The 26608-nt window shown below is 42.4% G+C and overlaps 1 protein-coding gene across 1 annotated transcript in view; it reads right to left on the minus strand.

Annotated features, from left to right (window-relative positions):
• EPYC (epiphycan) overlaps window positions 1-26608 on the minus strand; it is a 48475-nt gene that overhangs the window by 11858 nt on the left and 10009 nt on the right. Inside the window, exon 2 of the mRNA XM_053257904.1 lies at window positions 6651-6804. Within this exon, the coding sequence (XP_053113879.1) occupies window positions 6651-6804 (154 nt within the window). The remainder of the gene's footprint in view (window positions 1-6650; window positions 6805-26608) is intronic.

The following is a 26608-nucleotide window of genomic DNA, read 5'->3' on the forward strand; positions in this document are numbered from 1 at the left end:
AGTGGAGTTTTGCCAACCTTACCTCTGTTTCTGTGGCACAAGCATTGCATCCAAATCCACAATCCACCCCTGCAGGGGTGGTGGACCTATTAGGACGGTCCATCCCAAAAGGCTGTTGGACCCACTAGGATTCTAAAAAGCCTTGGAGGGTTTTGAAGTTGGTGTGGCCAAAGATTTTGTCAATGCCCTGGTGGGAACCTGGAATAGGGAAGTCACCAAGGCAGTAGACATGATTGCTAGGGATGTGCGAAACGTTTCGGATACAAAACATTTTGTAACCCAAACAGCCTGTTTCGGGTGTTTTGTAGACAAAACAAAACACCCATTTTCCAGATCCAAAAGTTTTGTATACAAAACAAAATGTCCCTGTTTCGGCTACAAAATGTTTTGTTGTTTCGGACCTCCATTTTGTGGTGATCTCTGAGTCAGTCTCCATTTTGTGTTTGACATCTCTTTGAATTTCCCCACCCTTCCAGCCTTCTGATCAGTGACCTAAATCATGGGCTGACTTGACGACAATTCCCTCCTTGTTCCCAATTGGCTCTTTTGCTTCTTCCCACTCTTTACTGACCCCACATTGGCCAGGGGAAGGGTTGCTAACCTATGGGGTGCTGGGTTCTGCTGTTTCTGTGGTGTTCTGAGTGTAGATTCTCTGGTAGCATATGAGAGTGGATTCTTGTTTTTCACTGAAAATCTCATATGCTACCAGAGAATCTACAATGAACACCTGAGAAACAACAAAACCCAGTACCCCACAGGCTTGTGGGTGTGGGGGTGGTTAGCACCCTATGTGCACTACACAACCCCTTGCTCTGGACAACCCCAGTGCCCCCCTAGTGGAATTATGGGGCTGCTGAAACCTCCATTATTCCCCATGGGAGAAATCTTAAAAGACACGTAAACTTCAACAAATCACAAAAGATCAGCCCTTTGCCCAATTCCTTTGAAATAATTCTGGAAGTTTCCTCGCCCCCATTGAGCACTACCACCCACCACACTCTGCTCTGGGTCATCCCTTTCCCCTTGATTTGAAGCGATACATTTGCTGGAATCCCCATTATTCCCTATGGGAAAATTCTTAAAGATGTGTAAACTTTAAAAAAAAATCACCAAAAAATCAGCCGTTTGCCTAATTCCTTTGAAATTTGGGTGGTAGCTTCCACCCATTGGACACTACCACCACCGCCCACTCTTTTTGCCCTGGGACCCTTTTTAAAAATCCAAATCGATTCAGATTCGGAAAATTTGGCTACAAAACAAAACAGGGATGTTTCGATTTGGATACAAATTGAAACAAGAAAATTCCTAAACGCACACCCCTAATGATTGCTCCTATGTGTCCCTTCCGACCAGCTTCTAAAATGGCCCCTTGGTATACTGAGGAGTAGTGGGGGTCTGAAGTCTGCTGGTTCTTTTGGACCATCGACCATGGTATCCATCTGGATCGCCTGGGGGAGTTAGGGATAGGAGGCACTGCTTTGCAGTGGTTCTGCTCCTATCTCTCGGGAGGATTCCAGATGGTGGAACTAGGGGACAGTTGCTCCACAAAATGGGAGCTGTTATATGGAGCCTCTCAGGGCTCCATTCTGTCACCAGTGCTTTTTAATGTCTGCATGAAACTGCTGGGTGAGGTCATCAGGATATTTGGTACAGGATGTTATCAGTATGCTGATGGCACCCAAATCCACTTCTCCTTTTCATCATCATCATTATCAGGAAATGGCATTCATTCCCTAAATGCCTGCCTACAGGCTGTAATGGGCTGGATGAGGGATAACAAATTGAAACTGAATCCAAGCAAGATGTTGGTGCTCATTGTAGGGGTTCCGAATTTGAGGGATGAGTTAGATCTTCGTGTGCTGGATAGGGTTGCACTCCCCTGGAAGGAGCAGGTACGCAGCTTAGGAATACTCCTGGACCCAGGCCTCACCCTGATATCTCAGGTGGAGGCTATGGCCAGGAGTACTTTCTATCAGTTTTCTATCAGATTCAACAGCTGCATCCATTCCTTGAAGAGGACGGCCTCAAAACAGTGGTGCATCAGCTGGTAACCTCCAGGCTTGACTATTGCAATGTGCTCTACATGGGGCTGCCTTGGTAAGTAGTTTAGAAACTTCAGTTAGTTCAAAAAGCCAGGATGGTCTCTGGGGCAACCTGGAGACACCATATCATGCCTGTTTTGAAACAGATGCACTGGCTGCCAATATGTTCCTGGACAAAATACAAAGTGCTGGTTATTACCTTTAAAAGCCTGAACGGCTTAGGTCTGAGTTATCTCAGAGAACACCTTCTTCTGCATGATCCCCACTGCACATTAAAGTCATGTGAGGGGGTCCGTCTTCAGTTGCCACCAACACTTCTGATGGCGACCCAGAGGCAGGCCTTCTCTGTGGCTTCTCCTGGGCTGTGGAATGCACTCCCAGCAGAAATCCGCAATCTGAGTTCATTATTGGCCTTCAGGAGAGCCCTTAAGACCTATCTGTTTGGCGTGACCTTCCAGACGTTTTAAAGTGTTTTTAAACCGTAAAGGTCTGGCCTGGTTTTCGAGGGTTTTAAAAACTGTTTTAATAGTTTTAATAATGGTTTTATGTTATTTTTACAATTTTTTATTTTAACAGTTAATTGATTTTAGTGTTTTAATGTAAACCACCCTGAGTCATTTTTGGAAGGGTGGTATAGAAATCAAATAAATAAATAAATGCTGGTGCCACAGTTTTGGCTTCACAGAACTGGAGTTGAGGGAAGACGCTCTTCGCTCACTCTGACCCAATTGACTCTGCAGGCTGTCCTTCTGTCAAGAAAGACGCCCAGACATCCAGCTCCCCTGCAGTCCTGCTGACGCAGAGAGGCAGCTCTCCCAAATGTCTGGAAGCGAACGGAAGAGCGGGGGGAAGGGGGCATGGAACCGTGGTGAGCTGCGGTTCCGTGTTAAATCTGAAGGCAGCCAGTGGCTGACACCCTAACAAAGTATCCATGCAACAGGAGAATCACCAATGAGTTGAACTAAGCTCTATCATGGTTTGTTGGAAGGCTTGGGTTCAGACATAAAATGAACCATCGTTTAACTAAACAAACCAAGATTTTGCATTATGTCTGAATACAACCAATATAAGGCTTCTAGGCTGTATGCAGATTTTTATCTTTTATTTGTTTGTTTGTTTGTTTGTTTGTTTGAAATATTTTTATATCGCCCAAAACTTGCATCTCTGGGCGGTTTATAATTAAAATCATTTAAAACATTACATCAATGAACAATTAAAATCATTTAAAAGATTTAAAACTTTTAAAACCCTGTATTAAAATTATTTAAAACTATAAATCTAATTAAAACCTGGGTGAATAAATGTGTCTTCAGTGACTTTTTAAAAATTGCCTTTCATATGCTTTACACATGGTCAGTCACCATTCACTTATTCTTAATCTGCTACATCTGTATTTGAATATTTCCTTTCTTCTGCTATTAAATTGTAAAACTAAGAAGAGGAAATAAACCACTTTGAAAGACTCATTACAATCAAGTAAAGTTTCTTCTCTAGCTAGGATTCTTTGAGACATAGAAATTGCTATCAATTAATCAAGTGATTAAAAGACATACTAATACTCACTACATCTGTAGTCTTTTGTAAGACAGATTCTTATGAATAATGCATTTCCCCCCTACCCATACTGGATTATGCTTAGGGTTATAACCAGGATGACTTTTTCAGACTGTATTATATCTTAAGGATTTCAGTCCCCCCACCCCACATTTAGAACTTAATAAAGTTCCTTGAGTTTAGTTCTGAAACAAGCATGCTTTTTTGATGATATTTGAGGAAATTGGATTTTTTTTCCATTGAGACCTCAATTTCCTTAGAATTGTTTTTAATTAGCATTTCTGAATCAGAACAATGAAATTGCAAAAGGTTTCAGTCATCCCTTGAGCTAAAACTGCTTGAAAGCTGTGGTTTATTTAAAAAAAAAAAATCCAACTCTCACTGAACACACATAAAAAAAGATCTGAAGCATTTCATCTCATCTATGAAAGTTTGTTTGTCTAGCAAGTGTGTTCATATAATTGGGAAGAATTCTCCATATTTAAATTGCCTTCTAAAAGGAGCCATAAGGGTTAGAGAAATACACTCTGTACAGAGTGTTTAGTAATGAATTTGAGAAGAGATTGCAGGTGGGGAGAAGTAAGGAATTGTATATATAGAAAGAAGGTTGCTTTGGAAAATGGCCCATGGTTTGTGCTTCCTATTCATTCATTCATTCATACATACATTTCTATCCAGCTCCGTCTTACTCCAAGGATCCCAAAGTGGTATAGATAACCAAGATGTTATGTCCCCTGCTAACTGAGCAAAGAGGCACCTTTTCAAAGTGGCAATTCTCTTTATTGAGCAGCGGGAGAGCAACTGCACCTTACCCATCCCCAGCACAGCATCCCTCCAGTGGCTGTTGCTGGTGTCTGTCTTATGTTTCTGTTTTAGACTGTGAGCCCTTTGGGGACAGGAAGTCATTTTATTTATATATGTGTAAACTGCTTTGGGAACTTGGATGAAAAGCAGTATATAAATATCCATCGTATTCATATTTGTTATGTTATACATAGACCTTTTGTCATAGTCTGGAAAGCAATGTACATATAGAACTATAGTTAAAGGCCTATAAGATGTTGGGAGCATTTAGGGTTGGGTTTAGCCAGCCCATTCGCCTATCATCCTTACTGTAACTCTTCTCTCCTCTCTTTGCCCAGTTTCCATTTATCAATAGAGCAGGAAAGGGCAACATGATACTACAACAGCCCTCAGAAACATAAGGCCCAGGAGCCAGATCCTGCCGACAGGGACATTTTTGCTGTCTCACAAAGCATGACATTTGTGTTGGGCTGGAATAGTCAGGTGCTCCACTGACTTGAGCAGGGACAGGGCTTATTTTCCACCTGCAATTCCTGGTTAAAATTGTGGGCACCTGCAGGGAGGGAAAGACCCACAAGTAACTAGTAATTGCTTTAATTAATATTAATTTTACTGAAATAATCAGCACACTGAAAATTGATCACCCCACTGCCCCAATACAGCAAGTCATGGTTGTTTCTGGCCCACTGGGGCATTTGAGTTGTGCACCCCTGTACTACAATAATGCAGTGTCATTATTCCTGTAGGGCTTAACTCCTCACAGGGAATACCAGAGCATTAAGAATGAGGTTGAAAATATATAATTTAAACACTGGCTGATACGACAGGTAGCACTCATCAATATCAGGGATCCGTCGGGGCCATGCACAACTTTAAAGGCAGACCCCGCGGTAGTTTCCTGGGCTGCTGTGGAATCCTTAAAACTGCTTCCAGGCAGCAGTTCAGTACTCCTTCTGTTGTTTTAGATGCCTTTGAAGTTACATAGCAGCCCTGATGTGTCCTTAATGTCAATAGAGCACTGTCTATCATGTTGGCGACTGAGAATATCTGAAGGCCCCCTAAGAAGTCCATAGATACATGATTGGAATTAAAATCTCAAATCAGCTAGACTAATCCAAATATTGCAATCATTGCCACTCTCCACTAGGGATGTGCAAAACGTTTCGAATACAAAATGTTTTGTACCAAAAACAGCCTGTTTCAGGTGTTCTGTAGACAAAACAAAACGTCCCTGTTTCGGCTACAAAATGTTTTGTTGTTTCGGACCTCCATTTTGTGGTGATCTCTGAGTCAGTCTCCATTTTGTGTTTGACATCTCTTTGAATTTCCCCACCCTTCCAGCCTTCTGATCAGTGACCTAAATCATGGGCTGACCTGACGACAATTCCCTCCTTGTTCCAAATTGGCTCTTTTGCTTCTTCCCACTCTTTACTGACCCCACATTGGCCAGGAGAAGGGTTGCTAACCTATGGGGTGCTGGGTTCTGCTGTTTCTGTGGTGTTCTGAGTGTAGATTCTCTGGTAGCATATGAGAGTGGATTCTTGTTTTTCACTGAAAATCTCATATGCTACCAGAGAATCTACAATGAACACCTGAGAAACAACAAAACCCAGTACCCCACAGGCTTGTGGGTGTGGGTGTGGTTGGCACCCTATGTGCACTACACAACCCCTCGCTCTGGGCAACCCCAGTGCCCCCCAAGTGGAATTATGGGGCTGCTGAAACCTCCATTATTCCCCATGGGAGAAATCTTAAAGACACGTAAACTTCAACAAATCACAAAAGATCAGCCCTTTGCCCAATTCCTTTGAAATAATTCTGGAAGTTTCCTTGCCCCCATTGGGCACTACCACCCACCACACTCTGCTCTCCCTTTCCCCTTGATTTGAAGCGATACATTTGCTAGAATCCCCATTATTCCCTATGGGAAAATTCTTAAAGATGTGTAAACTTTAAAAAAAAATCACCAAAAAATCAGCCCTTTGCCTAATTCCTTTGAAATTTGGGTGGTAGCTTCCACCCATTGGACACTACCACCACCACCACCACCCACTCTTTTTGCCCTGGGACCCTTTTTAAAAATCCAAATCGATTCGGATTCGGAAAATTTGGCTAGAAAACAAAACGGCTGATTCTGATTCAGAAAATTTGGGTACAAAACAAAACGGGGATGTTTCGATTCGGATACAAATCGAAACAAGAAAATTCCAAAATGCACACCCCTACTCTCCACAGTTTTCATTTACAAACCTTCATGTGTATGAGGTCCAAGAAGTCCAGGTCCATGAGGAGAAGAACCATCAATAAGTTTGGGTGTGGAAGCTTCTTCCTCAGGTTCTTCTGGCAGTGGTAAAGATGAATAAATGTCTTGAGTTACAGAAGGTAACACTGTTCCAATCTCCACCTAAATGGATAAAAGAACCCACACATATATTGAGGGAGTATTGTCTCATGTGGTGTCCACAGTAATAATAATTAGCTGTATATTATCCATGTCACTTATTTTAAAAGCCTGATACAGGTCTCAATTCTGAAGACAGAGCAAGGCTGAATCAGTAAGAAAGTATTACTAGGCTCAATATAGCATGAGAAGATGTTTTCTGCTAGTTCTGAGGAATATTACATAAAATATTTGTAACATGTATGGATTTTAAATGTGTAACTACCTAAAAGTCAAACCTTTGCACTTTTCACGTCAGGGTGGAGACAACCTATGGGGTGGAAACAGCCTTGGCTGGCCTGATGGATGATCTTTACCAAGGAATGGACAGAGGTAGTGTGACTCTGTTGGTTCTTTTGTACCTCTCTGTGGCTTTTGATACTATCGACCATGGTATCCTTCTGAATCGCTTAAGGGATTTGGGAATAGGTGGTACTGCTCTGCAGTGGTTCCATTCCTATCTCTCATGTAGATTCCAGATTGTGTTGCTAGGAGATAGTTGCTCTCTGAAACAAGACCTATTGTGTGGTGTCCTTCAGGGCTCCAGCCTATCCCCAATGATTTTTAACATCTACATGAAACCTCCAGGTGAGATCATCAAGAGATCTGGAGCAGAGTGTTATCAATACACTGATGACACCCAAATCTATTTCTCCATGACATCATCATTAGGAAATGGCATAACCCACCAAATGCCTGCCTACAGGCAGTAATGGACTGGTTGAAGGATAATAAATTGAAACTGAATCCAAACAAGATGGAGATACTCATGGTAAGTGGTCATACTTTGCGGGATGTGATAGATCTTCCTGTTCGTGATGGGGTAGAACTCCCCCCAAGGAACAGGTATATAGCTTGGAAGTGCTTCTGGATCCAGGCTTCACTCTGGTTTCTCAGGTTGAGGCTATGGCCAGGAGTGCTTTCTATCTACTTTGGTTGATATGGCAGCTACGTCCGTTGCTTGAAGACAATGATCTCAGAACTGTAGTGCACTCTCTGTAACCTCTAGGCTTGACTTCTGCAATGCGCTCTACATGGGGCTATCTTTGTATGTGGTTTGGAAACTTCAGTTGGTCCAAAATGCAGTGGCAAGATTGGTCTCTGGGGTTTTTAGGAAAGACCATATTATGCCTGTTTTAAAGCAACTACATTAGCTACCAATAGGTTTCTGGGCAAATACAAATGCTGTTAATTACCTTTAAAGCCCTAAAAAGCTTATGACTGAGTTACCTGGGAAAGCCTCGCCTTCTGCATGATCCCCACTGAACATTAAGATCATCAAGAGGTTTCGTCTCCAGATGCCACCAGCTTGTCTGGCGGCGACTCAGGAGAGGGCCTTTTCTCTGTAGTCGCTCCTGGGCTCTGGAATGCACTCCCTATAGCTGTTCATGATTCAGCATCTTTACCCGCCTTTAAAAGAGCCCTTAAAACACATCTTTTTAGCCTGGCTTTTAATAATCTGTGAATGTTTTAAATTGTTATTTTAATGGTGGTTTTATTTTGCCTTTATTGTATTTACTTTTGTGAACCACCTAGAGCCTTTGGAGTCAGGTGGTATATAACATTAAAAAATATGTCTGTTATATATTTTGAAGAATTTGTTTGTGGATGTGTTTGTGTGATAGAAAGTCATATTTCCCAATTACCTACAGATACCAAATTTTGCAGACACAATCCTGCCACTGAAATTAGCTGAATGAACCACTTTATTAGCTGAATGAACCACTTTTTACACCAGAATATGCTGGGGGGAAAGGTTTTAATACTTTTGTGTTTTTAAAAAGAAATTCTGAACAGAATCATCAAATTTTAACTGTTATTGTTCTGAACAGATTTTTACCACTAATAATCAAATCAATCATTCAAAAATGATATGCCTAAGAGAAGCAGAAGATCTTTCTCAGATTCAAATTTACCATATACAGTAATTATTCAATAAAATGAAGAATGTTTGGTTGACATCCTACAAATCTCTTTCTTATAAGCACCCTAATAAAAATTATCATAGATAGATATAACTATAGATCTATTATATTAATTCTTGTAGACGTGCCTCTGTGGGGATGCGTCCTGGCAACACAGCAGATTGGCTGGGCAGCGGAGGCGCCGGATTGGCTGGGCAGTGGTTGGCCGTGTAGGGAAGTGGCCGCTTAGGGAGGAAAGGAAAAAAAGGAAAGCGGGCAAGCGGAGAGGAGAACTGAACGGACTGGGGCAGAAGGGAGGGGGGAAGCTGCGGGGAGAGAAAGCGGTGGAGCCTGGCTGGGCAGAGACAAATGGCTGGCCGCTTCAGAAGATGCTCGCTAGAGTGAGGGCCATGCAGGAAGGAGCCGGCTGAACGCTTGGCAGCCCGAGTCCGACACTGGGGACTGGAGGAAGGAGGAGGCAGCAACGGCCAGTGGGGGGAAAACAAGCAGTCTAAAAAGCATGGGGGGGCATGAATGAGAGAGCGAAAAAGAGAGAAAGAAAGGGGGAAATGGAGGAGGGAGCAAGCTGGGGCAGAAGGCTTGGGGGGAGGGGACTGGGGTAGAAGGCTTTGGGGGGAGAGCGGACTGGGGCAGAAGGCTGGGGGAGGGGACTGGGGCAGAAGATGGGGGAGTGTACTGCGGAGGCAAGCAGCGGGCCGTGGAGCTGGTACTTGGCCCAGCGGCGGGCCCGCCCCGCCCGCGGAAGCCAGGAGGCGGCAGGGGCCCCGCCCCACCCGCGGAAGGCAGGGGAGAGACAGAGCGAGTGAGAGAGGCATGGGGGGAAGAGACAGAGTGAGCTAGAGACACGCGTGGGGAGGGGGAGACAGGGCGAGCGAGAGAGGTGCAGGGGGAGAGAGACAGAGAGAGCGAGAGAGGCGCGGGGGGAGAGAGAGAGAGGCGCAGGGGGAGAGAGCGTGAGCGAGAGAGGCGCGGGGGGAGAGCGCGAGTGAGAGAGGCGTGGGGGAGAGAGCGAGAGAGGCGCGGGGGCGGGAGAGCGAGAGAGGCGCGGGGGAGAGAGCGCGTGAGCGAGAGAGGTGCGGGGGGAGAGACAGAGCGAGTGAGAGGTGCAGGGGGAGAGACAGAGCGAGCGAGAGAGGCGCGGGGGAGAGAGAGCGGCGCAGGGGAGAGACAGAGCGAGCGAGAGAGGCACGGGGGGAGAGACAGAGCGAGAGAGGCGTGGGGGGAGAGACAGAGCGAGCGAGAGAGACGCGGGGGGAGAGACTGCGCGAGCGAGAGAGGCATATGGGGGAGAGAGAGAGAGCGAGAGAGGCGCGGGGGAAGAGACAGAGCGAGTGAGACAGGCGCGCGGGGGAGAGACAGAGCAAGAGAGGCACGGTGGGGGGAGAGACAGAGCGCGAGAGAGAGGTGGGGGGCAGAGCGATCAAGAGAGCTGTTGTAGTGGGGACAGAGCGAGTGAGAGAGCTGTGGGAGGACCAGCCAAACAAATTCTCCCAACTAACCCCAAAAAGGAAGTGAACTACCGCACAGATGCTCTGTGCGGGTTCAGCTAGTAGTATCTATTACATGTTTTGACAAGTTTGTGCAAAATAAAGTCAACTTTCCAATGACATATAGATACCAAATTTTGCATAAAGAATCCACTATTTTTTTACACTGGAATATGCTGAGGGAAAGCTACAGATAACTTTAAAGAATATAAAATGACTGCCTGGTCAACAATGGGCCTCACCTACTAGTTATTCATAAATCTTCCTGCGCTAATATTATTTCTAAGGCTACATTCACACACTTGGATAAGCCATATTCCATTGAAACTGAATCTTGGCTGGAGCCGCTATCCTCCTTTCATGAGTCCTAAACACTAAAGAGGCTCCATATTAAATATTACTGTGCCAGTAAACATTGTTCCAGCAAGTAAAAGAAATGCCAGAATTCTCTGTACTTATATAGCATTTCATGTTAATTAACTATTGTTACGTTTTTAAATATATGAACCCACACCAATTAGAAACATAAATATTGCCTATCTATCTATCTATCTATCTACCAAGAAAAATATTTATATACCACCTGATATATGTATCTCTAGGCTGCGTACACAATTTAAAATAAAACAAATTTTAAACAGAGTAAAAACAAAAACAAAATCACAGAATAAAAAAGTTAAAACAATTTCACAGGATAAAAACAAGGAAACAGTTTAAAATTAATTTCAGTTAAATGTCTGAGAAAACAGGTGTGTCTTGAGGATCTTCCTAAAACCAATCAGAGATGGAGATGCTCTTATTTTGACTGAGAGCATATTCCAAAGCCCTGGGGCAGCCACAGAGAAGGCCCGGTCCCAAGTCTCCACCAAATAAGCCAGTGGCAACTGTAACCAGACCTCTGCTGATGATCTTAATAGGCAACAAGGTTCATGACAAAGAAGGTGCTCTCAAGTACCCTGGATCGAAGTCGTTAAGAGCTTTATAGGTAATAATAACCAGCATTTTGTATTTTACTGAGAAACATATTGGTAGCCAGTGCAGTTCTTTTAAAATCGGACTTATATGATCCCTCTGGGTTGTTCCAGAGACCCGTATGGCTGCCGCAGTCTGGTAGTTTTTGGACTACGTACAAAAGCAGCCTCATGTAAAGGGCATTACAGTAGTCAAACCAGGAGGTTACCAGCATATGCACCACTGTTTTAAGGTAATATACCTCCAGAAATGGGCGCAGCTGACGTATCAGCCAAAGCTGATTATAAGCTTTCTTGGAGCATTCCAGGATGGGGCTTTTAGCTCACTTCTCCACTGGAATGGAGGATGTGTGCATTCGCATATTGGCTGGATTCGCATCAAAGTCTGTGCGAGATATCGGGGAGCACATCACACATGATACGGGTTTTTCATTACACTTTAGAGCCTAGCCCGATATATGTCTGGGTTTTTTTAAAAAAAAATCCACTTTTTTGCATTGTTTCTTTTGGGCAAATCCAGTTTTGTTTGGGAAAACTCGCAGTAAAGCCTTGCAGTAAAGCTTGCTATCAGGGAAAGCACTTGGCCACTGCCTCAACCTGAGAAACCAGAGTGAGTTTAGGATCCAGGAGCACTCCCAAGCTATGTACCTGATCTTTCAGGGGATTGTAACCCCATCCAGAACAGGAAGATCTAAACCATATCTCGGGTACAAACTCACCACAGTCAGTACCTCTGTATTATTTGGATTCAACTTCAGTTTATCCCTCAACCAGTCCATTACTGCCTCCAGGGAGACATTATGGGATCTGACGACACTGTACTAACGTACAGCATCCCTGAGAGAGTGCCCACAAGATGAACCCAGCCCCCCCCCCCCCCCACGCACCCACCATGATAGTGTTTGTCTGCAGAGATCCGCTGATCACCGTGGGTTTAGTTAGGACTTGTGGGCATGCTTTCAGGGGTGCTGGATGCAAGTACTGTATCTCCAGATTCCATGGGGGGAACAGAGGAAGCTTCCTCATACGAAGTCAGACCATTGGTCCATCTAGCAGTGGCTTCTCCAAAGTTACGGGAAGGAGTTTCTCTCAGCCCCATTTTGGAGATACCAGGAAGGGGACTTGGAAACTTCTGCATGCAAGATACTCTTCCCAGAGTGGCCACATACCCTATGGGGAATATCTGACAGTGTTCACACATGTAGTCTCCCATCCAAATGCAAACCAGTGTGGGCCCTGTTTAGAAAAGGTGAGAATTCCTTCTTGCTACCACAAGACCAGCTCTCTGAACTGGTCCTGTGGCACCTGGTAAACTGCTTTTAAAATGGAGGCACTTCCCAAACCACTTTGTGATGTGAAATTGTTTTCTGCTGTTCAAGTTTACAAAACAAAACAAAACCTCCTACTGAGCATGCCCAAGCTTTGGGGGCCACTTAAGTATCTCTGCTAAATTCCACTAAGCTTAAAAATCCTTCCAGCAGACTTAAAATTTAGTTTCACAATCTCATTCTACCACTAGATGGTGCATATGCCCTTAAGTACAAGGCCTCATTGCCCATTCTGTAACTGTCCTAAAGTATAAAAATGTTTTTTACATTTATCTTTAATATTTCTTTTACTACCAGAATTGATTCTGTATTCATTAGAACTTTTATTAGTCAAACTTTCTTTGTTTCACTTACTAGACTGATTAGTTGGGAGAAACTTGGCAACAGCTACTATTAAAAAGTTAGTAAGATCCTAAAAAAGATTTTCTTTTAAAAATATGAGATCACAAACTTTTCTGTATTCTCTATATCTTTATCTTGGATCTGCACAACCTTAATAATGAGTATTATTAATAGATCAATTTCTGTGTTCTGGAAAGTGTTCATATTTTTTTCATTTTTCATTTGTTTACAGGCATAATTACTAATTAGGACTTTCTTTGAAAGGAAGCTGCAGATCCAAATACTAAGGATTAGATTAGATTATGCAAAACATTCCATAAGGTGGTTATCAAGGGCATAGCAAGGTTGGAGTGGACATAGGGAAAAGTGAATATGCCTCCCCCCCCACCGCCGTCCGACTCTCTGCCTTCTTCACCTCCTACATGTTTGCTGCAGAAGAACTGCAAGGACATGGTGAAAAACAAAACAATCTCTGCACACCCTTTTCTCTCAGTTCTATGAAAATAATATCACACCCTCCACATACATACAGTCACTCTCTCTCACTCTCACTCTCACTCTCACTCTCACTCTCACTCTCACTCTCTCTCTCACACACACACACACACACACACACACTTGCACATCTGCATTCCTCTGGCTCAAAAACATTTTTAATGTATACACCTATTACAATGACCTCATATAGTCATACAACATCAGCAAAGCTTCTATCTTTCTTATTCATTCATTCATTCATTCGATTTCTCTCTCTCCCTCATGCACACACCCACGCATATCACAGGCAAAGTTTTGCATGAGAAATTGAGGTGCTTCACACAAGCGGGGAGAGCGGGACTGACCTGCTCTCCCTGTACACAAGCAGGCAGTTTGCCAATCCAGCCACCCACATGATTACCAGCTCCGTCATGGAGCTGGTTGGGGTGGCAGGGATTGGGGGCCTTCTGGCCCCCAGAAGTACTCATGCGGGGCATTCTGGGGAGCCCCAGATGCTGGAAGGCTTGTTGTAGCTCCCAGGTTGGGGTCTACTCATAAGTTGCTGTGAAGCCATGTGGCACATGACCCAAAAAACAGGGTTAGCGGAGCGCTCACTCCACTAACTTTGTTTAAGGGTCAGGTGGGCTTGTCGCCGGTAGCCACATGGCATCCATCCAAGAGTCCTCAAAGAACTCAAATGTGAAACTGCCGACCTCCTTGCTAAAATATATAACTTACCCCAGCAATCAGACTCTGTACCAGAGGACTGGAATGTAGCAAATGTAACACTGATTTTCAAAAAGGGATCCAAGGGCGATCCAGGAAATTACAGGACAGTTAGCTTAACGTTCATTCCAGGCAAATTGATGGAAAGCATCCTCAAGGATAAAATTGTAAAGCACATAGAAGAACAGGCCCTGCTGGGAGAGAACCAGCATGGCTTCCGCAAAGGGAAATCTTGCCTCATAAACCTTTTGGAGTTCTCTGAGAGTGTCAACAAGTGTGTGGATCAAGGTGATCCAGTTGACATAGTATACCTGGACTTCCAAAAAAAGCTTTCTTCATCAAAGACTCCTGAGGAAACTTAGCAGTCATGGGATAAGGGGACAAGTACATGTGTGGATTGGTAACTGGTTGGAGGTCAGGAAACAGAGGGTAGGGATAAATAGAGTTTTCACAATGGAGGGAAGTAAGAAGTGGGGTCCCCCAGGATCTGTACTGGGACCAGTGCTTTGTAATTTATTCATAAATGATCAAGAAGTAGGGGTAAGCAAGGTGGCCAAGTTTGCAGATGATACCAAGCTTTTGTGGGTAGTGAATCCAAAACTGATTGTGAGGAGCTCCAAAAGGATCTCTCCAAACTGGGTGAGTGGGCGATGAAATGGCAAATGCAGTTCAGTGTTGGCAAGTGTAAGGTGATGCACATTGGGACAAAAAACCCCAACTTCAAGTACACGCTGATAGGATCTGACCTGTCAGTAACTTACCAGGAGAGGGATCTTGGGGTTGTGGTGGAAAGCTTGTTGAAAGTGTCGACTCAATGTATGGCAGCTGTGAAAAAGGCCAATTCCATGCTAGGGATCATTAGGAAATTGACTGAAAATAAAACTGCTAATATCATAATGCCCTTATACAAAACTATGGTGCGGCCACACCTGGAGTACTGCGTACAATTTTGGTCACCACATCTAAAAAAAGGACATTGTAGAACTGGAAAAGGTGCAGAAGAGGGCAACCAAGATGATCAGGGGCCTAGAGCACCTTTCTTATGAGGCAAAGCTACCACACCTGGGGCTATTTAGTTTAGAAAAAAGACAAATGTGGGGAGACATGATAGACGTCTATAAAATCATGCATGGTGTGGAGAAAGTGGAGAGAGAGAAATTCTTTTCCCTCTCTCATAACACTAGAACCAGGGGTCATCCCATGAAATTGATTGCCAGGAAATTTAGGACCAGCAAACGGAAGTACTTTTTCACACAACACATAATCAATTTGTGGAATTCTCTGCCACAAGATGTGGTGACAGCCAACAGCCTGGATGACTTTAAGAGGGGTTTGGATAACTTCATGGAGGAGAGGTCTATCAATGGTTACTAGACGGAGGGCCACCTCCAGCCTCAAAGGCAGGATGCCTCTGAGTACTCATTGCATGGGAGTAACATCAGGAGAGAGGGCATGCCCTCAACTCCTGCCTATGGCTTCTAGTGGCATCTGGTGGGCTACTGTGCGAAACAGGATGCTGGATTAGATGGGCCTTAGGCCTGATCCAGCAGGGCTGTTCTTATGTTCTTATGTTGCTGCACACGAGCAGCTGAAACTGGGCTGGGCTCGCTTAACCCGGTTTCAGCTTCTTATTAGAATAGCCTGGTTGAGTTGTTGTTGTTATTAATTCGACTTCTATACCGCCCTTCCAAAAATGGCTCAGGGCGGTTTACACAGATAAATAATAAATAAATAAGATGGATCCTGGTCCCCAAAGGGCTCACAATCTTAAAACAAACATACAGTTTCTTTTCCCCCCAGTTAAAATAAAATTTTCAGTTTAATTATTAGGTAGTGGCATCCAGTTTAACAGCTGCATCCTTTGAAATCACCTGACAGAAAGAATGTTTCAATTCATTTATCTCCTGAAGTCAAGCAGTCCCCACATGATTCTGAATTATTATCATAGTAGAGTTCTAAAAGTAATAGAATGCAGAGCAGAAACAATATGTTCGCAAATTCCCATGAAAATGTCTTTTCACCAATCATTTCCAGTGTCAACATAAAAGTCCAAGGTAGGTTTTTCACATATTCAGGGGTCTTTTCTGGATAACATTGCTAAAAATAAATAAATCTTATTTTGCAATCTGTTCAAGGCAGGCTTTCAAACTGGTACAAAGTTTGCATACCTTACACTCCAGGGAACAAGTATCTTCCCTAGCCTCTATTAAGATACAGGTGAAACTCGGAAAATTAGAATATCGTGCAAAAGTCCATTAATTTCAGTAATGCAAATTAAAAGGTGAAACTGATATATGAGACAGACGCATTACATGCAAAGCGAGATAAGTCAAGCCTTAATTTGTTATAATTGTGATGATCATGGCGTACAGCTCATGAAAACCCCAAATCCACAATCTCAGAAAATTAGAATATTACATGGAACCAAGAAGACATGGATTGAAGAATAGAACAATATCGGACCTCTGAAAAGTATAAGCATGCATATGTATTCAGTACTTGGTTTGGGCCCCTTTTGCAGCAATTACTGCCTCAATGCGGCATGGAATGGATGCTATCAGCCTGTGGCACTGATGAGGTATTATGGAAGACCAGGATACTTCATTAGCGGCCTTCAGCAATTCTGCATTGTTTGGTCTCATGTCTCTCATCCTTCTCTTGGCAATGCCCCATAGATTCTCTATGGGGTCAGGTCAGGCGGGTTTGCTGGCCAGTCAAGCACAATACACTGTATACTTTTCAGAGGTCCGATATTGTTCTATTCTTCAATCAATAAGTAATACTTATTCTTCAATAAGTCCTTGTCTTATTGGTTCCATGTAATATTCTAATTTTCTGAGATTGTGGATTTGGGGTTTTCATGAGCTGTACGCCATGATCATCACAATTATAACAAATTAAGGCTTGACTTATCTCGCTTTGCATGTAATGCATCTGTCTCATATATCAGTTTCACCTTTTAATTTGGATTACTGAAATTAATGGACTTTTGCACGATATTCTAATTTTCTGAGTTTCACCTGTATGCTGTAGCCATGGAACATAGGAAACTGCCATATACTGAGTCAGACCATTGGTCCATCTAGCTCAGTATTGTCTTCACACACTGGCAGCGGCTTCTCCAAGGTTGCAGGCAGGAATCTCTCTCAGCCCTATCTTGGAGAAGCCAGGGAGGGAACTTGAAACCTTCTGCTCTTCCCAGAGCAGCTTCATCCCCTGAGGGGAATATCTTGCAGTGCTCACACATCAAGTCTCCCATTCAGATGCAACCAGGGCAGACCCTGCTTAGCTATGGGGACAAGTCATGCTTGCTACCATAAGACCAGCTCTCCTCTCCGTGTTGCCACCTCACAATCCCAAGTATAGCTTTTTGACTGAAGCACTCTTTCAGTAGTATTACATACACCTCCTCCAACTCCTCCTTCAACTGGAAAGCATCACTACATTTGGCAGGGGATGAAAGGCAACATATACTGGCTGACATTTAAAGCAAGAAAACCTGGTGCAGCAAGAGCGAAACTTAACTAGGGATGTGCTGAAACGCGATTCAGTGTCCAAGTCACCAGCACAATCCCTTTTAAAATGAGGATTTCCACAATCCCTTTAACAAAGAGGATAAATAAACTCTTTAATAAAGAGTTCCACATTTTGCCCTGAAATTTAGGAGTAAAGTGAATCCAGTTGATAAGGAATGTTGTTGGAGGGTTTTCTGGGGGAGAGAGAGCGTAAAAAAGGAGTATTATGACTTTACCCTGTTCTTCTTTAATGATGGAAGGATTAAAAAAGGGTTCCTAAGCTCCTGAAATTGAAAATCTTTTCAGCTCTGACTCAGCTTCAGGGGGGAAGGGGGAGGTGTGTCAGGCAGCATCTCTTCCTTCTTTTTGCCTAGTAACCGGCAGGCTGATGCTCAGCAACTTTTATTTTGCTGTTGAGCCTGTCAGTCAGGCTGAGGGAGGGGAGGGGAAGTGTGGGCTGAACCTAGCCAGTCAATTAGTCAAGAGGAGGGAGGGACGCTGCCTGATATTCCTCCCCTCCTCCCTTTCCAGAGAGGACTTTTCTTGCTTGAATCTGGGACAAGTCCTCTGATCAGGAGCCAGCAGCGTGCCACTGAGTCAGGGAGGCATGAGGGGGAGAGCATAGAGAAGGCTGTTTCCCAGCCATTACCCCTTGCTCAGAAGCCTAGGGGCATTTCTATCTTCCCCCGTTCAGTTGCAACTATGCCCCTGGCCATGCACAAATCTCTTTCCTTCATCTTAACCTACCTCAGACAACTGTGAAGTTCAAATACCTGAGAAAAGATGTAGTAATACAAACATAATGAACAACAATACATATATCCTGTGAGTACAGTTCACTGTTAGAGGTGTATCAACAAGTAAGATGATGATCTAACAAACTTTGAAAGTAGCCTACAAGGGTATATAGTTTAACATGTGAGGTGGATTCTACATCTGAATTTTGCTTAACTAAAGCAAAATGTCTGCTAATGGAACACTTTGCTCAGGTGAAACATTTATAGGAATTCAGAGCTGAGATAAAGATTTTCAGTATTTTAATTCTCTCAGGTGGTTGAACTTTAATTTTGGGAAGCCACCATACAGAGGCTTTTTGTTTTTAATAACTATGTGCGAGGCTAAAACTCAACAGGTTCATTTTCGGAGCATGGCAAAATAACGATAAGAAAAGCTTAACCTGTTGATTTTTGTCAGCTATGTAGACATTTGTGTCAATGACACAAAGTGTCTGTTCACAAAGTGGCAACAGTATATTAACTATTTTATATATCCCAGAAGTAGAGCAGAATGAGTCAGCCCAAGCTTGTCAAACCAATGACCCTTCTGTCATGTTATCACACTTTAAAGAAACAAAAAGGAGGTCATTCCACAAGAACCAAGAGACCAAATGTAAACCACTAGGAACACCAAACACATAATGAAAAGGCATATGAAGAGGATCAAAATTCATGTTACAAAAGTATTTCATAGAATTCAAATAGCCCCAGAGTGTAAAATGCAATTCATAACAGGCAAGGGCTCAAGTTCTAAAGATTGCAGAGACAAAAATAACTAGGATAAAGAACCAAAGGCCCACAAGACTTCGGTGGCGATGTCTTTTTCATAAACAAAATCATGAAAACTTTCAATAATCCATATCAGTTGGGACTGATATGGCCTTTTCGATGGTTGCTCCCCATTTATGGAATAGCCTCCCCAGTGAGGATTGCCTGGCTTCATCACTTTGTTCTTTTAGATGCCACAGCATTTGTCACACAGGGCTTTTAGCTTGCATCTCTTCTGGAATGGAGGGTGTGTGTTCACATATCAGCCAAATTTACCCCAAAGTCCCTGTGAGCTATAGGGGAGCACTGCACACACGATTTGGGTTTTTCATTGTGTGTTAGAGTGTAACCTGATTTATATCCAGGTTAAAAATCTACTTTTTGCAATGGTATTTGGGGGTAAAGCCTCACAGTAAACCCTCACAGTAAGCTGGTGGTAAAGCTTGCTTTGTGAAAAATGCCCAGGTAAATACCTTTTTGTTCACTCACGCCTTTTAGATTTTGGTTTTAAATCTGCTTTTTAACTGATTTTTAAAGAGTTTTAAAATTACTTTGTATTGTATTTTATATTTTTGCTTTTCCTGATTTAATGAGTTCTGTGTTTTTATTTCATGATTTAATATTGTGTTGTGAGCCACCCAGAGAACAATTTGTCATGGGGTGGCTAACAAATAAAGTTAAATAAAAGAAATAAAGTTTATTATTACTATTACTATTACTGTTGTTGTTGTTGTTGTTGTTTTATTTTCTTTGAAACTTTGTTTCAAGAAGTAGCTGACCTGCAGCTTCCAGTGGTTGCTAAAATGAGTGACTCCATTTCCATAGTTAGGTGATAGTGTTTGTTTCTTCAGGAAGTTGTGTGCTACAGCTCTCAAGTTTCTGGAGGGGGGGGAAGCCCATTTTCAACCACTGAATAGAATATGTGTGAATTTATGACGAGTGCTCCTTTAGTTTATGGATGTCAGGGTTTAGAAAATTTTAACCACAAAATGTAATTGGTTTTGAACTTTCAAAATTAAATTACAGAGTAGCTGACATCTAGTAAAATCAGCTCTTTGAGAGATCCTGTTAAAGAAAGAAAAGTAGAAAAAAGTGTGAAGATGTGGAGGACAGCATTAACACGAGTAAGATTTTTAAAAAGCAAGGTCAATTTGAAAGAAATATTGGCCAATTACCTGACTAATGCTGTGTGCGTGAAACCAAAACAAACATGTGTGGTGGCTGAATGCCCGCACACACACCAGGCATGATGCAATAAACACATTACACTCAGAATTGGGAGAAAAGGCCACAACGCCTATTAAACCAAATTGTGAACTGGATTTGAATAATGCAACATTAATGCAGTGGGGGCCTAATCTAAATTGGGGGTCAGAGCAAGTGTCCTTCCCCAAGCTTTTGGGCAACACATCCTGGCTCAGAGTGTGGAATCAGCATACTGCTGATTCCTACTCCTCTCTGTCAAGCCATCCAGACCAGGACTCATTTGTGAACTTCACCCCTCTTCCGCTGCACAGCCTTTGAGGAATATAAAGTCCTGAAGCAGGTAAAAGCGTAACCATATTCCCTGAGCTGTGAAGCCTCTAAGGAATGGTTAACCACTCACCTGTATAAACTAGACCAAGGGTGCTCATCGATGACAAACCTCACTTGTTTAAATAAGTCCAGGCAATGAAATCCAGGCAAATAGATGTACAGCCTAACCCTAGACTATTTCTTGGAAGCAAGTTCCACTGCCTTGCTTTGAGGCTTACTCTCAAGTCAGTGTTCCTGGGATTGCAACTTCAGGCCTGAGTCTTGCATAAAAGCCTACATACTGGCAAAATTATTCAACTTGCCTATTATAAAAGCAAAGGATGTTAGAGAGGCAATGGAGTTTTCTAGAGACACATGAACTTGAATTCTCCTTTTTATTGTGCCTAGAATAGATGTGAAGTGGGGAATGAGCTGATTCACTTTCATGACCATAAAGCTACTGAAGAAATATCGTTTATGCAATATCAATATCCTGATGAGATGAAATGTGAGTTCTGGTCCTTCCAGGGTGACAGTCTCTAAGGATAAAGACTGTTTCCGTGTGTGTTACTAAAACACACTGTTCCCATCTGTCATATTGAAAGGAAGATGGCTTGTAAAGGAATGGACTTGGGGACAAATCAAAAGAAGACCAAAAGAACACAGGAAATCAAGGCAGATGTTTTCTGGATGGAGGGAGCCTAGAGAGAGGGATGCGTTCCAGACATCTTGACCCAGGACTAGAATCATGTATAAGTGTTAACATCTGCATACTTCATTCATATGACAATCTATTGAATGGAAGGGTAGACATTATTAGCAATCCACTTTCTATCAGTGTAGTATTGGACCATAACATGAATTTTGAATAACAATACACTCATTGTAGCATATCTAGCAAAAACCATCCCATTAAACAGATGTCAAAAAAGAGGAACATCATACTTTTATTTGTATTCAACATCCAGATTTATAGAAAATAATATCTTTGAGACTATGGCTGCAGAAGGCGGCAGATCTCTGCCACTTGCCCATTACTGGTACTGCAAAATTACATCACAGCAGCTCAAGCAGTTTGAGGTGAGCAAGAGGATAGAGAACTGATGAGCCTTCTACTTGCTTTCTGTAAGAATAATAGCATCAAAAACTCATCTTGGAATCCATATAAGGACTGCACAATTGTGTGTGTGTGTGTGTGTGTGTGTGTACAAATGTGTGTTAAACAAGAATACAAAATACAGGTGAAACTAGGAAAATTAGAATATTGTGCAAAAGTCCATTAATTTCAGTAATGCAAATTAAAAGGTGAAACTGATATATGAGACAGACGCATTACATGCAAAGCGAGATAAGTCAAGCCTTAATTTGTTATAATTGTGATGATCATGGCGTACAGCTCATGAAAACCACAAATCCACAATCTCAGAAAATTAGAATATTACATGGAACCAATAAGACAAGGATTGAAGAATAGAACAATATCGGACCTCTGAAAAGTATACAGTGTACTGTGCTTGATTGGCCAGCAAACCCGCCTGACCTGACCCCATAGAGAATCTATGGGGCATTGCCAAGAGAAGGATGAGAGACATGAGACCAAACAATGCAGAAGAGCTGAAGGCCGCTAATGAAGCATCCTGGTCTTCCATAATACCTCATCAGTGCCACAGGCTGATAGCATCCATTCCATGCCGCATTGAGGCAGTAATTGCTGCAAAAGGGGCCCAAACCAAGTACTGAATACATATGCATGCTTATACTTTTCAGAGGTCCGATATTGTTCTATTCTTCAATCCTTGTCTTCTTGGTTCCATGTAATATTCTAATTTTCTGAGATTGTGGATTTGGGGTTTTCATGAGCTGTACGCCATGATCATCACAATTATAACAAATTAAGGCTTGACTTATCTCGCTTTGCATGTAATGCGTCTGTCTCATATATCAGTTTCACCTTTTAATTTGCATTGCTGAAATTAATGGACTTTTGCACGATATTCTAATTTTTTGAGTTTCACCTGTATGATACCCATTTATCATCTAATTTTACTTTCTTTCTGCCTGTTCTTCTAATTTCTTTCCACAAAGGTTTGGCCAGACTTCTTCCTCCTTGCAGTGCATGTACTGTTTTGTTGTTGTTGTTGTTGTTGTTTTTGTAAAGCCAATGTATTGAATTTGCTAGGTGGATGAATAACATGGTGCTGTTTTAGTTTGTGTCATCCCAAACTGGAAGAACATGAGAACATAATAGGAAAAGTCCTGTTGGATCAGGCCCCAGACCTATCTAGTCCATCATCCTGTTTCACACAGTAGCACACCAGTTTCATCTGAGAAACCTACAGGTAACAGGTGAGGACATGCCCTCTCTGGTATTTATGGACATCTTGCTTCTCAGGTGGGAGGTGTCCTATAACCACCAGAATAGTAGCCATTGATAGACCTGCCTTCCATGAATTTGACTAAGCCCTTTTTAAAGCCATCCAAGCTGTTGGCCATCACCACATCCCAGAGAATTAATAGATTAATTATGTGCTGTGTGAAAAAGAAGTTGCTTTTGTTGGTCCAAAATTTTCGGGCTTTCAGTTTCATAGGACGACCCCTGGCTCTAGTGTTGTGAGACATTTAGAAAGGAAGAAAAATTATCTATGTCCACTCTCTCTATTCCATGCATAATTTTATCTACAGGGAGACCTCTATCATGGCTCCCTATAGTCACCTCTTTTGATCACACTCTGTTCACTGTTCCCTAATGGTTCTACAACCCTGACATCTCGTACAGTTCCTGGGCACCACTCATGATTAAGTCCAAGATTGCCTTCTCTCTGGTTGGTTCCATGACCAACTGTTTCAATGCACAGTCATTTTTCATGTCTAGAAATTTGGCCTCTCTGTCAATACCCGCATGTGAATTCGTCCAGTCTATGTGAGGGTAACTGAAGTCACCATTATGACAACTCTGTCTCTCTTTGTCTCTGAAAGCAAGCAGGGAAATAAGCAAGCAAGAAAAGTTCTGATTTAAAAGATGGGGGCAAGAAAATGGTTAAGAAGATCCGTGATGAAAGCCTTTAAAGAGGAATAAGATTCTGCTGTAGGAAATCAGGAAATGGAACACAAATGATAGTGGTTTATGGATGCAGTGTGAACAGTGTACACTCCTCACATGTTCCCAGTTCCATTCTAGGTGAGTAGGCTAAAAGGCTGTGCCTTGGGCAAGAGCCCATGCTGTCAGTAACTTACCCACGAACACACTGGGGCCCCCATAGTCCCAGAATGATCCTTCCAAAATTAAACACTACAGGAGCCATTCCAAAGAATGAGAATTAAGGGCATCCTTCCTGACCATTACAACTTTAGCATCACAGGTAAGATGATCAAGAAAAGATTAACTTTGGCCTTGTTTTCTAGACATGAATCCAATAACTGGTTCAAAACACTGACACATATGGTAGTACACGGTAACACAAAATGTGAACATGTGACCTGGAGATTTTAAAAAATCTGTTTCTTATTAACATTTCCCTGAGCCATGCAGTATCCTGCCTTTTAAATATTTGATGGATCAAGCAAAGGTTTAACAAGACAAAGATGTTTCTGGGTTAGATAATGTATAAAACGGCTCTTTTGTGTTCCAAACATTTGCTTGTTTTGGCAATATTTAAATGATTAGAAATTTGATATTGTAGGAAAGAACAGTACATGTGACTTATTGTTTCCTCCCTTCTTCTCTGTGTATTTCCTCTGCTATTCTGAAAAACCTTTTTTCAGCTCATACAGTTGAAATTGAGTTTCATATGTGAGATAATTAAAAGGCTGAGTAAAAAAAAAATGGAGTTTTTTGCTAGGATATAATAGGGTTGTTCACATGCCCTACTGAGTGGGCATCAATTTTTCATTGTTCAGTGGGAGCACAGAGCACGTTCCTACACAATCAGCCCTGCCCAATGCAGAACAGAGCCGGGCAGATCAATCTGAGGCTGAGACTTTTTGCCCAGCCTCCGTGAATCCCACAATGCACACGCAACCCATGCAATGCATTGGAGGATTCCCTCAAGAGACAGGCTCTCTAGGCTCCTGTCTCTGTTTGCGGCTGACACACAAGCAAGTAGTCCAGGTTTAGGGAGCACTTGCTCTCTAAACCTCAGCTATCAGCCAGGCTAAAAAGCCTGGCTAGGTGGCGCTGGCTCACCAGGATCGGGCACGATCCCAGCAGGTCTCACACGCAGCCTAACCCAGGCTGGGCGTCCCTAGCTTGGGTTAGGCTGTGTGTGAGAACAGCCTCAATGTTCTCATTAACCTTGTGCTGCTACTTAGAAAACTTGCTTTTTGGGTTTAGAATGCATATGAAGGAGAAATATTATGTATTATTGCTGTGTGGTCTTAGCCATGAGCTGTATAGTTTTCTAGAGCTTTAGTCCATATACCATTGAATTACCCATGAACACCTGGTTATGTAAACAGGAATTCATCTGGAGAGCTTCCTTCCTTTCAATCAATCCAGAGTAAACAGCTGTATGCTTTGTTCTTAGTTAGGTATCGCAGGCTTACTCAGAGCAAGTTGGATGCTATTCTGAACAGCTTCATGTTAGCAAGTCACAGATTATTTCACCTAGCAATAATGTTTCCATAATTCAGAACTCTCAAGAATTCAATTCCTGGACGGTGATCTTTATTTAAACAGCAACCCCCAAGAAGTGCTAACCTCTGAGAGTATGTTAACTTTGCATGTTTGGGAAGTAAAACAAAGTCTTTGTTTGTGGAAAACTTGGCTTAGTTTGGTGTGTGTGTGTGTGTGTGTGTGTGTGTGAGAGAGAGAGAGAGAGAGAGAGAGAGAGAGAGAGAGAGAATTGCTCATACATATTCAGTGACTAGATACAGTTTATGCTAGTCTTGACAACTTTGTGTACTTTCATATGTCTAGAAATGAAATTATAAATAATGTTAAGAGAAGTCTTTTCATTTGCACATGGTCCCTTCATGAGAAGGTGCCTTCATCCAAAGGGCTATTGTAAAAACATAAATTTTTATTGATACAGAGATTCAGTGAGGATAGATCAATTAAACAGAAATGGGAACAAGTATTACGTGTTGGGAACAAGTATTATGTGTTACTAACAAGACACTCATTGGCAGAGTGTTAATAATCCGGAATTACTGTATGATATAACATCTAGGCACCCTTTTGAACTCATTTGTTATAAATGCATGTGGGACAGTAGAACTCAGGATACCAATATATATTTTTAAAAAACTGGAATTTGTATATGTGGCTTACTAGAATCAAACAATGCCTAGGAAAAATGTTAGACGGGCTCTGTTAAGTATGTTCTGAGTTGCTGATTGAGAAAAAAATAAATAAGGAGTTATTACTAATAACTGCACCATTATTTATTTATTTGTTTGAAATTTTTATATACCATTCAAAACCTGCATCTCTGGGCAGTGTACTACAAAAACAATACAAATTAAACAAAATTAAAAATGATTAAAACATTTAAATCATTTAAAACCCCAAATTAAAAACTATTAAAACTATAAATCTAATTAAAAGCCTGGGTGAACAAATATGTCTTCAGTGCCTTTTTAAAAGTTGCCAGAGATGGGGAGACTCTTATTTCAATAGGGAGCATATTTCAAAGCCCAGGGGCAGCAACGGAGAAGGCCCAACCCCAAGTAGCCACCAGACCAGCCGGTGGCAACTGTAGACGAACCTCTCCAGCTGATCTCAATGGGTGATGGGGCTCATAGCGAAGATGTTCTCTTAAATACCCAGGGCCTAAGCTCTTTAGGGATTTATAGGTAATAACCAGCACCTTGTATTATGCCTGAAAATGTATCAGCAGCCAGTGTAGTTCTTGCAACACAGGAGTAATATGGTCTCTCCGAGATGACCCAGAGACCAACTTGGTCACCAAATTCTGTACCAACTGCAGTTTCTGGACTA

The sequence above is a fragment of the Hemicordylus capensis genome, chromosome 5, assembly GCF_027244095.1.
Source record: "Hemicordylus capensis ecotype Gifberg chromosome 5, rHemCap1.1.pri, whole genome shotgun sequence".
NCBI classification, from domain to species: domain Eukaryota; kingdom Metazoa; phylum Chordata; class Lepidosauria; order Squamata; family Cordylidae; genus Hemicordylus; species Hemicordylus capensis.